Source organism: Spermophilus citellus (assembly GCF_964194105.1).
Source record: "Spermophilus citellus genome assembly, chromosome: 6".
NCBI classification, from domain to species: domain Eukaryota; kingdom Metazoa; phylum Chordata; class Mammalia; order Rodentia; family Sciuridae; genus Spermophilus; species Spermophilus citellus.
Window position 1 is genome coordinate 66,127,788 of NC_138187.1, and position 15,271 is coordinate 66,143,058.

Consider the following 15,271-nt stretch of genomic DNA (forward strand, 5'->3'; position numbering starts at 1 on the left):
TTTACTGTATCTTGACTAAACCCCACCCCAAAAGGGAGACCTGGCCAGGCTAAATGATGTGTGATCATTTTTAAAGCTAAAAATGTTCACACTTGTTTGTTATTCCCTCAGGATGTCCTTGATGTCATGATGGCTGTGTTAAGTGGCCACATCCATATTTCCATGACTCCCAGGTTCTCATCTCCCTCCATTGTGGGAGCCGGACTGGGGCCTTCCCTCTAGAGCTCAGTCCCCTCATCAGGACTGGGACTTTATTACCTCTAGGTTGCCTCTAAGTAGCAGTGGTCTGACTTCACCGCTGCTTCAGGGCCAGCAACCGTGGGACGAGAGGCTCAGGATTTCACCTGTGAAGCTGAATGAGAGAAAAGTAATCATCTTCCGCCCTCTCCATGTTAAACTTTAGGATAAATGTGTCAATATCTACAAAATGTCTTCCTGGGATTTTGATTAGGATCACAGTGAATTTATAGATAGAGTAAGAACCGACATCTTGAAAAAATAGTCTTCCTGTTCATGAACATGTAATATCCATCCATATATTTTTAATTTAAAAAAAAAATAACGTTTGCCCAAGTATTATCAGAGTTCAGATCTCTCCTTTTCTTTCCTCCAGCCATGCCGGTGTCTTAATATTGAATGATACAGGGATTCAAAGAAGAAAATAGGGCATTAAACACTACACAACCTCTGTCTGAAAGGACTATTTATTTAATCTCTCTGGCAGGCTTCAACATGCATTTCTCTCCTTCCTCAAGTGTCTCAAGGATGTACCAGAACAAGATTTTGCTTTCTTTCAGTCCTTTTGTTTTAAGAGATAGTAGATGGTGACTAGATTGGATTATGATTCCTTCGAGGTCTGAGCATAGGACTTTGAGTCTTTCTTCATCTTTCATTCAGGCCTCTGGAAGCTGCATGAAGTGACAATCTCTCTTGAGGAAGCAAAGCTAAATTTCTTTAAGAGTGCACAGAGTTTTGTCAATTGATCTTATGTCTATTACTAAACATCTGCTCTAATAGTTGCTTCCGATAGTTGAGTTTACCTAGATATAAAACAAAAATTTTAAAGTCAGATCCCAACATTTTCTTTTCAAAAGCTTTCCATTTATGAAAGCATTTTACCCTTAAATCTCCCCAACATCAGTACTAAATGTAATAGTTCCAGTCTCTTGCTGTGTCACGTCCCTGTGTAAAACGTATTAAGTGACAATTTCTATGATTTATCAGTAGTTCAGAGACAAAAGCTAACCTTGAAAGCATTCTTACTGATCGATCCTTTCCAAGGTATCCAGCTGTATCCCAAGTCTCTGTCCAGGCCTACCTCTCCCGTCCTCTCTCTCTGCCTCTCCCCACTAAATTTATGAAATAATAGATATCTCCATCTTCTCTTACCCTCTCTCTTACTCTTCCAGGCAATCCTAAACATTTATCAGCTAACCTCGGGACATGACATAAGATTATCCAAACAAGGAAAAAAAAAAAACTTAGAAGGGAAAAACAAGATAATAATAAACTTATAAGCTAAAAATATAAAAAGTAAATAGACAAAGATTCATCTTATGTTTTCACATTTTGAGTTTGATAATTTAATAGCAACTTATGGCAAATTTTATTAGATTCTTCAGTTAAATACACAAACTGTATTCATTCATTACCTCTGTATAGAGCCATATAAAATCAGATAGCAGAAGTTAGGGGTATCTAAAACAAACCCCCCTAAGTAATAAAGTTAAGTAAAAACTTCTAGGGAAACCAAAACTTCTATGTGTATTATTATCATTTAGAAGGATAAATGGCAAACAAATGGAAATTTCAAATTCTACTTTAGTTGTATTGTCCCAGGGCTCCTATTTATCGTGTCCATGAAGGAGTTCTTGGGGAGTGAAACTGTTGGGTGGGAGATACCTCTTTTCTGAGTCATTAACCACACCCCTGTACCTCACCCTGGATTTTCGAAATGTTTTAGTGAGTTCACCATCTAGTGATGTTGGGGCCTTTGGAAGAGCCGACTTTCTTGGCACTTTATTTGTCTTGTGAAAATATTTTTAGCCAAGTGCTGTATTGGTTTGATTAAACTTCATTCCTGAAATTTCATTTTTAAAGAAAACTTTTTTTTTAATTGTATGAGGTCACCCTGGCAAGTCAACCTCATAGTTTATTTAATAAGGGTATATGGTTCAAAGTAATTATTTTTTTTTTTTTGGAATTAAGGCCTTCTTATCAATTGTGTGTGGAGAGTTAAGGAAAAGAGTTTTTTGTTTGTGGTGACTTTTTATATTGGTAAAATTTAAAACTTAAAGGGAAGTTTCTATAGTAAGCAGATCATTCTCCTCTTTACCAGATCCACCAAATGTTGACATCCTCTGCCTCTTGACATTCCTCTCTGTCCTTTCTTCCCTCTAGCTCCCCCTCCCCCATCTCATGGATGTGTGTGTGTGTGTGTGTGTGTGTGTGTGTGTGTATTTTTTCCCCTTTCCAAACCATATTTGAGTAGTTTGGAGGAGGTACCATGATCCTCTGCTACTTCAGTTTGTATTTCCCAAAGTCAAAGATATTTTCTCCCATAACCACAATACAGTGACACCGTGGTCAAAAAAAGAGAAATTTAACATTTATATTATGTTTATCTAATTCACATTCATGTTCAAGTTGTGTCAATTCCCCCCACCAATAATATCCTTTTTAACCACAACCCATGTAGGATCCAATCCAGTCTTGCATTGCATTTAATTGTCATATTTCAACCCCTCAGGTAAAGATTTTTAAGTAAATAACCTTAAATTACCAAGGATCTCAAAATGTCTTCTGGCTGGATGTCTATAGAAGGATCCTGTAAAAGGGAGACTCATAAATTAGATAATGGAGAAGTCCACTTTCAGGATTGCTTCACTACTGCTTGACAGGAAGAAAGGCTCCTTTCCTCTGTCACCCTCCATCCTGCCAGGCCATTAAGAAAATGACCTTTGCCAATTTCTATTCTCACCCTCTCCTTCATGAATCTGAAAGTTATTTTTTTTTTTTTGCGGGGGCGGGGTCGTTAAGGATGCTAAATTCCCATGTGGATGGAAAGTTAAGGAGGACAAAAGTTCCCAAGCCCCTGGGATGCATTTCCTTGAGGGCTCTCTGATATAGCCCTCCCCGTGCTGTCAGGGAGAGGCCCTTCGAGACTTGGTCTATGGTGACTTCTTATCCAAGGAAAGCCCCTTGGGAAGGAAGAGAAGCTGGGGAAACTGGCAGAAGTTAAGAAGTGCTCAGTTGCAGTCTGAAAGCAAATGCCCTAGCAGAAATGGCAGCCCTCAGGTCTAAGAAGGTTGAAAGCAAATAGGCAAACCCAAGAGGCTATTGTAAGAGGCATGTATCTTCAGAAACCAACCCCCCCCCCCGATTTTTTTTTTTTTTTTTTTTTTTTTTTTTTTAGTACCAAGGATTGAACTCAGGGGAATTCCACCACTGAATCACATTCCCAGCCCTATTTTGTATTTCATTTAGAGACAGAGTCTCAGTGACTTGCTTAGCACCTTGCTTTTGTTGAGATTGGCTTTGAACTTGAGATCCTCCTGTCTCAACCTCCCAAGCTGCCCAAATTGTTGAAAGCAGTTTTAAAGTAGAAGTATTATATATGTAGGTTGTGTCTCCAGGACAGGTCATCCTCAGTGTTGATATATTATGACTTGTAGCCATTTCCATGGGCTGCCTGGATGCTTCCTTGCCCGTGCGACATCATTGCTATAGAAGAAAGCATGAGAGCCCCCGGGAGCCTCGTAGCACACCTTTTTTCCTAATCAGCTTCCCCTGCTTTATAACTGACCTGGCTCCTTGTGAGCTTACATGGATCAAGTTCCAGATCATGCCCTTTGTGAGCACAGAGGGGATAAAATCCACCAGTTAACCCAAGTTTTACCTAGCTGGGCAGAAGAGAGCAACTTTATCATGTTTTTGGCCCGTCTTTTCACTCAGGAAATGATACAGGCTCAAGTTTACACCTCTCTCATTTCTCTCTCTTATTTTCCTTTCTATGCATTTTATGGACAGTGGGTCACAGAAAGTCCGGAAAGCCAGATGACGATCGAGGAAAGGAAGCACCTCATCTCTGTGCGAGAGGAGGCCTGGAAGACCAAGGGCAGGGGGGCCGCCAACGACTCCACCCAGTTCACTGTGGCTGGCAAAATGGTGAAGAAAGGTGAGAGCCTGTGTGTGTGTGTCTGTGTGTGTGTATGCACGTGCACACACATGAACACACATGTGGGCAGGTTCACCATGAAGGTGAGGTGATGTGTGTAAAATATCAGTAAAAAAAAAAAAAAAATCTGTGGTCTTTTTAAATGCTTAACCTTCCTAGCATTGTGTAAATGTCTCCTGGGTAGGTTTTGTGGAATATTGCTACTGATGGCCTTTCTTCATAGTTTGTGTCATCTTCAATGAAAGAAGTATAATTCAGTTTTTCACTATTTCAAAACTTACCCACTTGGAATTTGAGTGCAATTATAGGTTTCAAAAGCAATTGCCAATCTGCTAACAAATCTTGGCCCATTCCCATAATTACTTTTAAATTGTTTCTGCTTTCTTGTGCCCTGGCATCTGGTTACCACAAGTAAGTCTTTAGCAGTAAAGGAGTCTATCTCCTCTCCCTTTTAAGCTAATTCTTGGGTTCCTTTCCATCAAACCAGACTTTTCTGGCTTACAAAGTCAGTTTCCAGATATGCTTAATAGATGTCTAAAAGATGTCTTCATTTCCAAGAAAAGGGGTTGGGGTATGGGGATTCCTTGCAGTCAGCCATTTCTCTGAAGCAGAGGAGTTAAACTGCTTGGAAGCCTATATCCAAAGACATGAAGTTGACATATCATGTGGTTAGTAGCGTTGCTGGAGAGCTTTGAGACCCAATGGGAATGTTTGAGACTTTATTTTATATCCAGAAAGTTTGGGTTAAATTTTGGTTTCCTTTTGTCACCTCTATGTACAAATTTACAAGCTATTTTCTCTGTTTTTTGTTTGTTTGTTTTGTTTTGTTTTTTTGTTTTCTGTTTTGGTGTCAGGAGAGGACCAGGGATTGAACTCAGGGGCACTCAAACACTGAGTTATATTCCCAGCCCTATTTTGTATTTTATTTAGAGACAGGGTCTCACTGGGTTTTTCAGTGTCTCGCTGTTGCTGAGGCTGGTTTTGAACTTGAGATCCTCCCGCCTCAGCCTCCCTAGCTGCTAGGATTACAGGCAATGCACCATTGTGCTCTGCAATTTCCAAGCTATTTTCTAAAAGAAAATTTCCTGAGTTAATGGTAAAAGATTTAACATTCACTTAGTCTTAACATTAGTATGTTTTTGTCAACTTTGTAGGTTTCACTTTAGAGATCCTCACTCTGATGAATAAAAATCCCGACTCACTGTGGACACATAATAAATGTTTGCAGAAAAAAAGGAGCAAGGGAGGGAGCAGTAACCCCTGAGTTGTAGTTGTGATTAACTCAAATCTTAGTGAAAGAATCCTTTCTAGCACATCTATTCTTACTTAATCCTAGAATTGTCCACGGACAGCAGAAGACAATTTACTCTTGCAGAATGAGGTAGTATTTGACTATTTTTGTTTATCAAATCACAGGACTGTATAATTATGTTTAAACTAGTTTAGTATGAGTCCCATCCCTTCATTTTACAAAAGCAAACCCTTGGGTGATAAAAACAAATCCTTGGGTGCACATTGATTAAATATAACTGGAGCTGAGAACTTGAAACACAGCTCAAGTCTTCCAACTTCTAGCTCCAGATTTATCCCAATGACTTTTTTCTTTGGTTTCTTTTTCCCTCTCTCATCTTAAGAGTCATATTTTATTTTTAAGTAGGCTCTTCTTACCAAATAACTTTGTCCCTGTGTCCTTGTTTACGTTGATGTCAGAGGAAATAGATTTACTCTTATGCAGGTTTGAATAATGAATAGTTCCTACTCCTCAGTAGATGAGTTTGCTTTCCCATTTTCCTGAATAAGTCTGGGATATTTATTTAAAACACATATGGTTTATTCAATAAATAATTTTCTTACATTTTTAATCTAATGAAATGAAAAAAAACTATATCCTATTTTTTAATATTTGTTACAATTTACTGGTTTCACTTTAACCATTAGCCTTTTCTTTTCTTTTTTTTTTTTTTTTTTTTAGGACCTGGGGACCAAACCCAGGGCCTTGCATATGCAACACAAGATCTCTGAGCTATGTCCCCAGCCCTCAACCATTATAACCACTACCACTTTTTGACTTACAATAATATGGCATCCAGTTTACATTGACTACAGAATAAAATATCCCCTTATAAGACAACCACAGAGACTTCCCATCTCACAAGTTCTAATGGTACCTGCTGCAACCAACTAGGAGTTACCACTTATCAGCAAGGAATGCTGGACTCTATTTTCATGATCTCACCCTGGGAAGCTCTTGGTACCCCTTACCTCATTAGAACCTTCTCTCTTGTAGTAGAAGGTGAAAGAGAGTGAAGGAGAAAGGAAGAGAAAAGGTATTTAATGACTGAGGAGCAATATTGGCCAAATTATATTGTCATATTATTATATTGTCTACATGTACAAACATGTAAGAGCAAATCCCATTGTTGTGCACAACTATAATGAACCAATAAAAAATAGGCGGGGGGGGGGGACCTTCTGCCTGTGCATAGCCCTACGTTCCATGTAACAACCAGCTCCCCACAAGGTTTCTGTAGTGGCCTAGGATCATCCTGGAAAAAGGATACTCAACGCATGCCTTTGAATAAGAGATGTAAAAATGTTTCCAAAGGTCACTTGCATATTGCTTCTAGAATTAGTTAAAAAGATGTATGAGGGAAGGCTTCAGTTTTTTTTTAACATTTTGTCATTTAAATATGTACACCCTGCTTCCTTAAAGCAAAATCCTTAATCCTTAGCTGGGAGAGCCTGGTAGCCCTTTTGTGCACTAGCATCCAATGGGCAGCAGGGGGCACCATAGCAGAGGGATTTCCCGGGTACCCAGACAGTAGAAAGGGAAGATTTTGCAGGCTACTTTGGAAATACAGGCTTCCAAGTCAGTCCTCTTTATTAGCTTTAGAGTTAATGACCTCTGCGCTAGTGAATTCTCCTAACATCTTTTAAGCATCTCGTCAGTAGTTAATGATTTTCTGCCCCATTCTGGCAGAAATTTTCAAGAAAGTCTACTTTCTCATTGATATAAACCCTTTGCAGGTCTGGCAATTGAAACAAATTTTTAAATATATGTACATATATTCACAAATATATATATGCAAATATATGTATATATTGAGCAGTGTTTTCAGAATATTACCTAAACTTAAGTCGTAAGCCACTTCTTGGTGTTTTGCCTTAAATTTTTTATGCTATAGTACTTTTCCAGCTGACAGGAGGAAGGAGCAGAGTCATTCACTTTGCTTGTAAGTGATAGTGATTTACAGTGTCCTCCGATTGTTTCCAGGGGATGCATAAAGGGGCAATGTCATCCAAAGATTTCACATTTGTTATGAAAGAATGCAAAGAACATTAACATCTCATTTTGTTCCTTATAAATGCACTAATTACTTCCTTTCTCAGTTCTTTCTACTTAGGTTAGGAAAAAAAAGATACTTGTTTTCTCTTTATCAAGTTTTCTGGTTCCAGCAAGATATCTTCTTTGATGTTGAAATATGCCCTTTTAAAGATTACCCACCTGCATCTCAATCAATAATATGAGAAAACCCATTTCCAGTTTCCAGCCACATCTGAGCTGGGAATGGCCCTCCAACATCAGTTTAAATGCATAGTCTCCATATCTTTCTTCTGACTGGTCAGCACTCTGGGTGACTGACTGTGGAATACCCACAAGGGTAGACTGTTCCTGCCTCCCCTCAGCCTGGAGGAAAACACCAGTGCTGGAACCACTTGCTGGCTAATGTGACATAATTTACTCTGTTTCCTCCATGGAAGATAATGCAAATATGCTTTCTCTTCAGTGGCCCCTGACACTCCAAAATGGCCTTCAGAACTCATAATTCCATTTGTTCAAGAATATTCTGTTTTTTACATATCAACATGTTTTTTATATCTTCATGGTTCATTTTGAAATATCAGCTTGCTGGCTCCTTAGTTCTTAGATGCAATAAAAATTTTCTCTATAGTTGCATTTGTCCTGCATGGTCATGGTACCTGCCCAATGTGCGTGCATGTATGTACACATGGATGCATGGACGTGGATTATGATAAGTTGTACAATTTATGCTAGGACTCATGGAGATGCATCAGGGTCACAGAATTTAGAGAAGTAGTTTTAAGATGCTAAATCAATCCCTCCTCATTTGTTCTACAGGTTTAGCATCACCCACGGCCATAACTCCAGTAGCATCCCCTATTTGCAATAAATCAAGGGGTACTACGCCAGTTACCAAACCCCAAGAAGGTGAGTCACCAAGGTGCCCAGTATGTCTTGAGTTTTTGATCAGAAGAGTCCTCATGACCTTTCTCACTGATGGTTTCTACATGCTTAGATATTGAAGCCAGACCAGATATGCAGTTGGAATCAGACTTGAAGTTGGACAGGCTGGAAACCTTTCTAAGGAGGCTGAATAACAAAGGTACATACCAGAAGCCAGAAGGGAGATGGAGGGTTAGGGTTAAATCCTATAGCACATCAAGATTTGTATTTTTAATGATTTACTAAGAAAACCTTAAAAACCTGCTTCTCTCTTAAAATCTCTAAATCTTAATTATTTGCTTTTTCACCTCAAATAAATTGTCATCTTTCTAGTATAGCTTTACTAATTCATATTGTAAGCATTTTCCTTGTTGTTATCATTCAAAAACTGAAATTTGATCAAGACCAATTAGATTATCAAGCTGTGATTCCCCTGGTCATATATTAAATTGGGGACACCCCAATTTAATAAAATTTTTTTTTTCCTGAATCTAAACCTTGGGATGTTATCCAGTCAGAATTGTGAACTGAGTAAATTTTACTTTTAACCCTGAACTCATATTGATATACCTATGCAAAATCAACATGATCTTGGGTAAACTGTAAATTGCATATATTAATTTCTAATTGGTTAAAAGCTCATATTCTTTCCTATAATCACAAGGATTTCTAAAAGAAAATCCCAGTGAATAGATATTTAAATAAATATTTCAATACAAAAGTCAATGAAAGTCCAAAAAAATAATAATATGCAAAAATAGCCTTTTATCACTTGATAAAGCATGTCTAGAATTGCAACTTATCAAATCCAGACATGGGAGGCCAATGCTTTTGACAATACCTCTAAAAGCTTGAAAAAACAACCATTATAAACCGAAGACATGAAAGTTTAATACACTAACTAAACTGGCTAAGCAAGGAATCCTAAGAGTGAAATGTTTATTGAATACAGGTAACAGTAATCTAGCTTGTGGATCAGCCAACGGTTATCAAGGCCAAGTCGAGCTCTTCACCTGTTTTAATAAATAAAGTTTTATTGAAACACAGCTGTGTTCATTTGTGACCTGATTGTCAGGAACCCCTTTGGCACTATCAGGGCAGAACTGAGTGGATGTAACACAGGCCACGTGAGTCCCCAGGCAAAGGCTAAAATATTTACCGCTGGTCCTTTGCAGAAAGTTTGCTGATCCCTAATATGGAATTAGGCTGAGATTAGTTGTCCCTCCAACAGAAAGAGGTCAGGATCAAAAATGCTCAGTGGGCTTGTGTGGCACAAGTTCAGCCTCCCTCCTCCCACCATTGCACTGTGCCAGGTTTATGTAGGTGGGAAGTCCTTACGAGAGAAGTCAGGTAAGGGCCCAGCAAGCACCCTAAGGATCACATGCATTACTATCCTGTTTTCTCTACTCCTGGACTTTGGGGAAGGGAGATACTTTTTGAAATACTGTAAGTTTTTGTCAGAGCAACTGTTTTGACCAAATTCATATTTTTTTTATTTGCTTATTTATTGATAGTTGGTGGGATGCAGGAAACGATTCTCACTGTCACCCGTAAATCTGTTAAGGAGGTGATGAAGTTGGATGATGATGAAACCTTTGCCAAATTTTACCGCAGCGTGGATTGTAATACACCAAAAAGTCCTGTGGAGCTGCAGGAGGACTTTGATGTTATTTTTGATCCTTTTGCACCCAAGTGAGTTATTTCCATCTCCGTCTCCCCTCCACTGGCAAGGGCGTCCTTCCCCTGCGTCCACACAGTCCTTTCTCAGGGAATGTTGTCACCGTGTTATCTTCTCTGAAGTCATTGCAGCCTCAGTGTTTCTCTAGAGCCAGGTGCATCCTTCTGCCGAGCAATAAAACAGGCATGCTCTGGACCAGATGTGTGTTTGGATAGACCACGTGTACCACAGATGTTTGCCCTATGCCATAAGAGCGGTGTTAGTGGACTTTTTCACATCACTTGAATATTATTTTGCAGTTTTTTAGTTTAACATAAATTAGCAGATATTTCTATACCTCTCTCCTTTGACATATTGGATACCTATTCATCACTGAAAAATATATGGATGATATGAGCTTAGATTAGTACAAATAACTAGAATATCATAGGAAGAATGTTACCTATCTTCCCATAATATATAAAATCAATAGATCTTAGGGTTTTCTCAGTAATTTATTCACATGAAAACATGACTAAACCACCTAAGAAAAGTTCTTTTGAAATTAGGATTCTATCAGTTGCAATTGCCAGAAAAACACCTAATTCAAACTGACTTTAGCAAAAGAAAGGCATAGAGAGATTTACAGGTTCACATTACTGGAAAGTGCAGGTGGGACCTCAAGTTAGGAGGCCCCTCAGAACGCAGTCCCTCTCATAGCTGTTCTCCCTTGAGCTTTTCCATTCTTGGCAGAGCTGTAACCAGGGGATGGAAGGTGGCCACCCCAAGCTCTGAATTTACAGGTCACTTCTTTGGCCAACTCAACACAGGCAGCTTTTTTCCCAGTCATTCCAACAGAAGTTCCAGGTTTAGTTTTCATTGGATCCTAAGTCCATCCCTAAGGCCTTCATCACAGCCAAAGAGATGCTGATTGGTCAGAACCAGTTATAGAGCTCCTCAGAGCCAGGGTAGGGGTGAGGTGAGGTGGTTGTCCCTAGGAAAAACCCAGATGCTGCTAGCAGAATCCGGCAGCCCTGCTGGCCTGGCTACAGCACAGCAACCCATCACATCTCTTCTAGAAATCTGTGTAGTCACAAAGTTTTTCTGTATGCCACTCCTGATACACTCCTGATACATATTTTGTATATGTTCACATTTATATTTTTGCATATGTGCACATTTATATTTCCTACCTTAAAAAATAAGCAGTTTGCCATTTTCCACCTTAAAATAATATTTGGGGTATTTGTATACATGGTTATCTAGCCATTTCTCAACCTTCACCCAATCGTCATTGTTTAAATTTTTATAAATAATAATTCAAACACTTATATTTATAAACAGAGAGGCAGTGGTATTATAAGAAAGAATTTCAGGCATAGGGACCCATGCTCTTGGAATTTGAGTGTAGCAGTGAGACTGTGCTGGGACATCACATTCTCTAAATTGGGGAGAATATTCTGAGAATAAATACCTTCTCCAACCTAATATGTGCTGTGGGGGCACAGTTGGTACCACTGTCATTTCTGAGTAAACATGCCAATGACCAGGAAGAGAACATTTTCAGTAATAAATAGACCACCACCTCCCAGGCTGGGCATTAGCCCACAGATTTGTGAAAGCACATGTCACAGATGATTTTTCAGGCCTATTTTATTTCAATACACTTTTCAGAATTGGGGCTACTTTTCTCTAGGGACCAGTGGCTTCCACAGAAGCTAGCCACTGAGGGGTGGTGAATGAACTGGAAAGCTATTTTGTAAAGAGAAACTTTAGTCTGGAGCAAGGAGGATTGAATGGCGGGACAATGGTTGTCTACAGGTAATGCAAAGGTAGACAGGGGTGTATAATTCCGAAGAGAGAATTAGGACATGGGCATGAGAAGGAGAACCCTAACTTCAGAGCTGCCTAAGTGATGGAGTGAGCTGCCCGGTGAAGCACAGGGAGACCCTGCAGGCGGGAGACCAGGGCACGTGAGTGGGCGGGGCTTCTGGGATTATCTAGGATCTTGAACTCAGGCTGGCTCTCCCTCCCACCTCCAAGTTCTGTGAATACACATCAGAGGAGTGGTAGTGGGCCGAACAGTAAGATTATAATGAAAGATTTATAATTGTGGAGCCCATTGCTGTAGATACAAGAAACACAAACTGGTGTGGCTGATATTACAGACTAAGAAGCAGCTGTGCTTCGCCCCACAGGTTGACGTCTTCCGTGGCTGAGCACAAGCGTGCTGTGAGACCCAAACGCCGAGTCCAGGCTTCCAAGAACCCCCTGAAAATGCTGGCAGCAAGAGAGGATCTCCTTCAGGAGTACACTGAGCAGAGATTAAACGTTGCCTTCATGGAGTCAAAGAGGATGAAAGTAGAAAAGAGTGGGTATTCGGTACCCTGCGCTTGGGACCTGAATATCATTTAATCATTTCCTGTTTAAAGGTGCTCAAAGGACACCAATTAAGTATGGGTAATTTAAGTTATTCTTGAGTTTTGTCTCAAGAAGTTGGAGGAAAAAGGTTTTCTGCCCATTCAATTTCAGTCCCATAGAGAGAATCTCAACACAATAATTCTCCACTTTTAAGGGCACACTATTTATTTGATCTCTTATGAGAAAACATCCCAAGCTACTGTTTTTCCTAATCATATATATATATATATATATATATATTTAACACACAAAGCAATGCTTTCCTTTTGTCCTTGACAGAGCCCCTCAGGCTGCCGGAGTTGAGATAGGGGTTACTTGGGTGGGAGGGTCACAAGTGGAGAGTGAGCTGGTGGGCTGCTGCCTCCACTTCACACCAAGCGTCTCTCCTGTTATCTACCCTATAATGTGGGATTCATTGCTCTGAAATAGTGATTTTCATGGTGAAGGTAATGGCAGGCATATCTTGATATTTTGAATATTCTCACTACATTTTTTATTTCCCTGTAGCATTCATAAACCAATTTCCTCAAGTTTTTCTTAGAAATATAATATTTAGATGAAGTGAGTTTTTTTCATTATAATACTAAGGAATTATGAAGTATCAAGTTATATTTCTTTAGCATTAGATCGTAATCCCAGTGAAATAATTTTCTGAATTTTGCTTCAACGTATGTTTTTTGTTTGTTTGGTTAGTTGGTTTTTATACTGAGGATTGAACTCAGGGATGCTTAACCACTGAGCAACATCCCCAGTCCTTTTCTAAATATATTATTTAGAGACACGGTCTCGCTGAGTTGCTTAGGGCCTTGCTAAATTGCTGAGGCTGGCTTTCAACTCACTTTCCTCCTGCCTCAGCCTGCCAAGATGCTGGGATTACAGACGTGCACCATCACCCCCAGCTCAGCATATACATTTTTTTAAAGCAATGAATTGGAGAAATCAAGATCTATTTTCACATATTTTGCATACTTTTTCTACTACCTCCATTTTTATGGGGCTCAGAGGATGGCTTTATGAAGACCATTTGATCCACACATATTTGTTAGTCCAGCATCTTGTAATTACAGTCTTAGGTCCAAGAGCGGAGGACCTCAAGATCATCTAGTTGATTACTGCCTCCAGAGAAGGGTTAGAACCAAATGCTCCCTTATAGTGTTGACTTTTCTGCATATCAAGACTTTTGGTGAAAGCCATCAATAGTCTTCCTTGGGAATACATCCAGCATCTACCAGTTATTAGGAATTATAACAGCTTTCAGTGGAACTGGAACAAATGAGTTCAATACCTACTTTTATACAAAGTGGCTGGTCCTCTTTGCCACTCATTTGTCCCTCTGCATAGTGAGGTGTGACACTTGTTAATAAGCAGTTTATTCTTTTATACCATATACTTACACTGCATATTTAGTTATTTACATAGTGATCAAGTATTGAATTGCACAGATAATCAAACTAGATCACGTGTACCTGTCAGATCAATTTTCAAAGACAAAAGTAGTGAGTCAGGAATAATTTCTGATTTGTGAAGACTGTCACCTTATCCGAACGTATTGCTTCCCTCTGTGCTACTTTCTCTCTTTGACCCGCCCAGTGTCCTCCAACTCCAACTTCACCGAAGCTACTCTGGCTGGCTTAGCCAGTAAGGAGAACTTCAGCAGCGTCATTCTGCGGAGCGTCAACCTGACGGAGCAGAATTCTAACAACAGTGCAGTGCCCTATAAGAAGCTGATGTTGTTACAGATCAAAGGTACCTCTGAGCCACACAGAGAAATGACATGCTTACCCATGCTAACCAGTAGTTTCTGTCTGGTCCTGACTGCTCCCTTTGTCACCTGTGAGGGGAAGGGCCTGCGTGTGTTCTGAGACTACCCTGGACCAAGTTGTCTGCTACCTCCTCTCACTTCAGTGTCACAGAATCCCATAATGCAAGAATTCTCTGCTCGCAGGGACTGAGAGGCTGGTAAGGTCACGGCCGCTACTGAGTGGCAGAGCTGGAGTGGAATCAGTGGAAATTCTTCCTCTTCCAGCATCTCTTTGCTTTTGCTTCTGCTTTCTCTGGCACCATGGCACCATGGCCCATGCCCTAATACTGCCATGTAGCCACCAGATGTGCCCTAAGTCCACCCTCTGTTCGGTTCTCCTTACTGAGCTAAGGACCCATGCAGGCCAGAAGGAGGAGAGCACATTACTGGGGCAGGAATCAAGTGAAAGCAGAAGCAAATGAGGCAGAGCAGATTTCACTCTCCTTCCTTTTTTATCCACAGCCAGCCGGAGACTCAGAAGACCACAGGGAGGCCCTGGGCTGGGAGGAGAGAGGCTTCGCTGCCTCCTCGTGGCAACCCCTGTAGATGGGTCATTGCCAGAAGGATGGATAAACTATCCTCTACCTCTGCCTGGGTTTCCTATGTGCATCTGCAAAACCACCATCCTTTTTAGTGTATTTAAAAGAGTGGTGACCAGCTCCAATAGCCAGTCTCTGTTCCTGTGGTCTAACCTAGAGACCATGCCATGTGTGTGATTGTGGATAGCTTGAAATCAATCATGTAGGAAAAGGTATTGAAAACTCCACAGGAAAGAGATCCTATAGAAAGGCCTGCCCTTCCCTGGAACACAGCCAGAGATATCAAGGGTAGGAGGTGGGCTGGGTGGAAAGCTCTAGGAGAGTAAAGAAGAGGAAAAGGAGCACGTTTGCCAATTTCACGGAGGAGGGAACCTTAATGCATCCACGCACATACTATACAAAGACACGGACAAAGGTCCTAGGAAGCATG

The 15,271-nt window shown here is 40.2% G+C and overlaps 1 protein-coding gene across 13 annotated transcripts in view; it reads left to right on the forward strand.

Annotated features, from left to right (window-relative positions):
* SVIL (supervillin) overlaps window positions 1-15,271 on the forward strand; it is a 199,145-nt gene that overhangs the window by 150,757 nt on the left and 33,117 nt on the right. For all 13 annotated transcript variants that reach the window (XM_081300115.1, XM_081300114.1, XM_081300109.1 and 10 more), the window contains 6 exons: window positions 4,030-4,177; window positions 8,319-8,408; window positions 8,497-8,583; window positions 9,938-10,115; window positions 12,279-12,451; window positions 14,092-14,247. In XM_081300115.1, coding sequence (XP_081156241.1) covers window positions 4,030-4,177; window positions 8,319-8,408; window positions 8,497-8,583; window positions 9,938-10,115; window positions 12,279-12,451; window positions 14,092-14,247 — 832 coding nt within the window. The remainder of the gene's footprint in view (window positions 1-4,029; window positions 4,178-8,318; window positions 8,409-8,496; window positions 8,584-9,937; window positions 10,116-12,278; window positions 12,452-14,091; window positions 14,248-15,271) is intronic.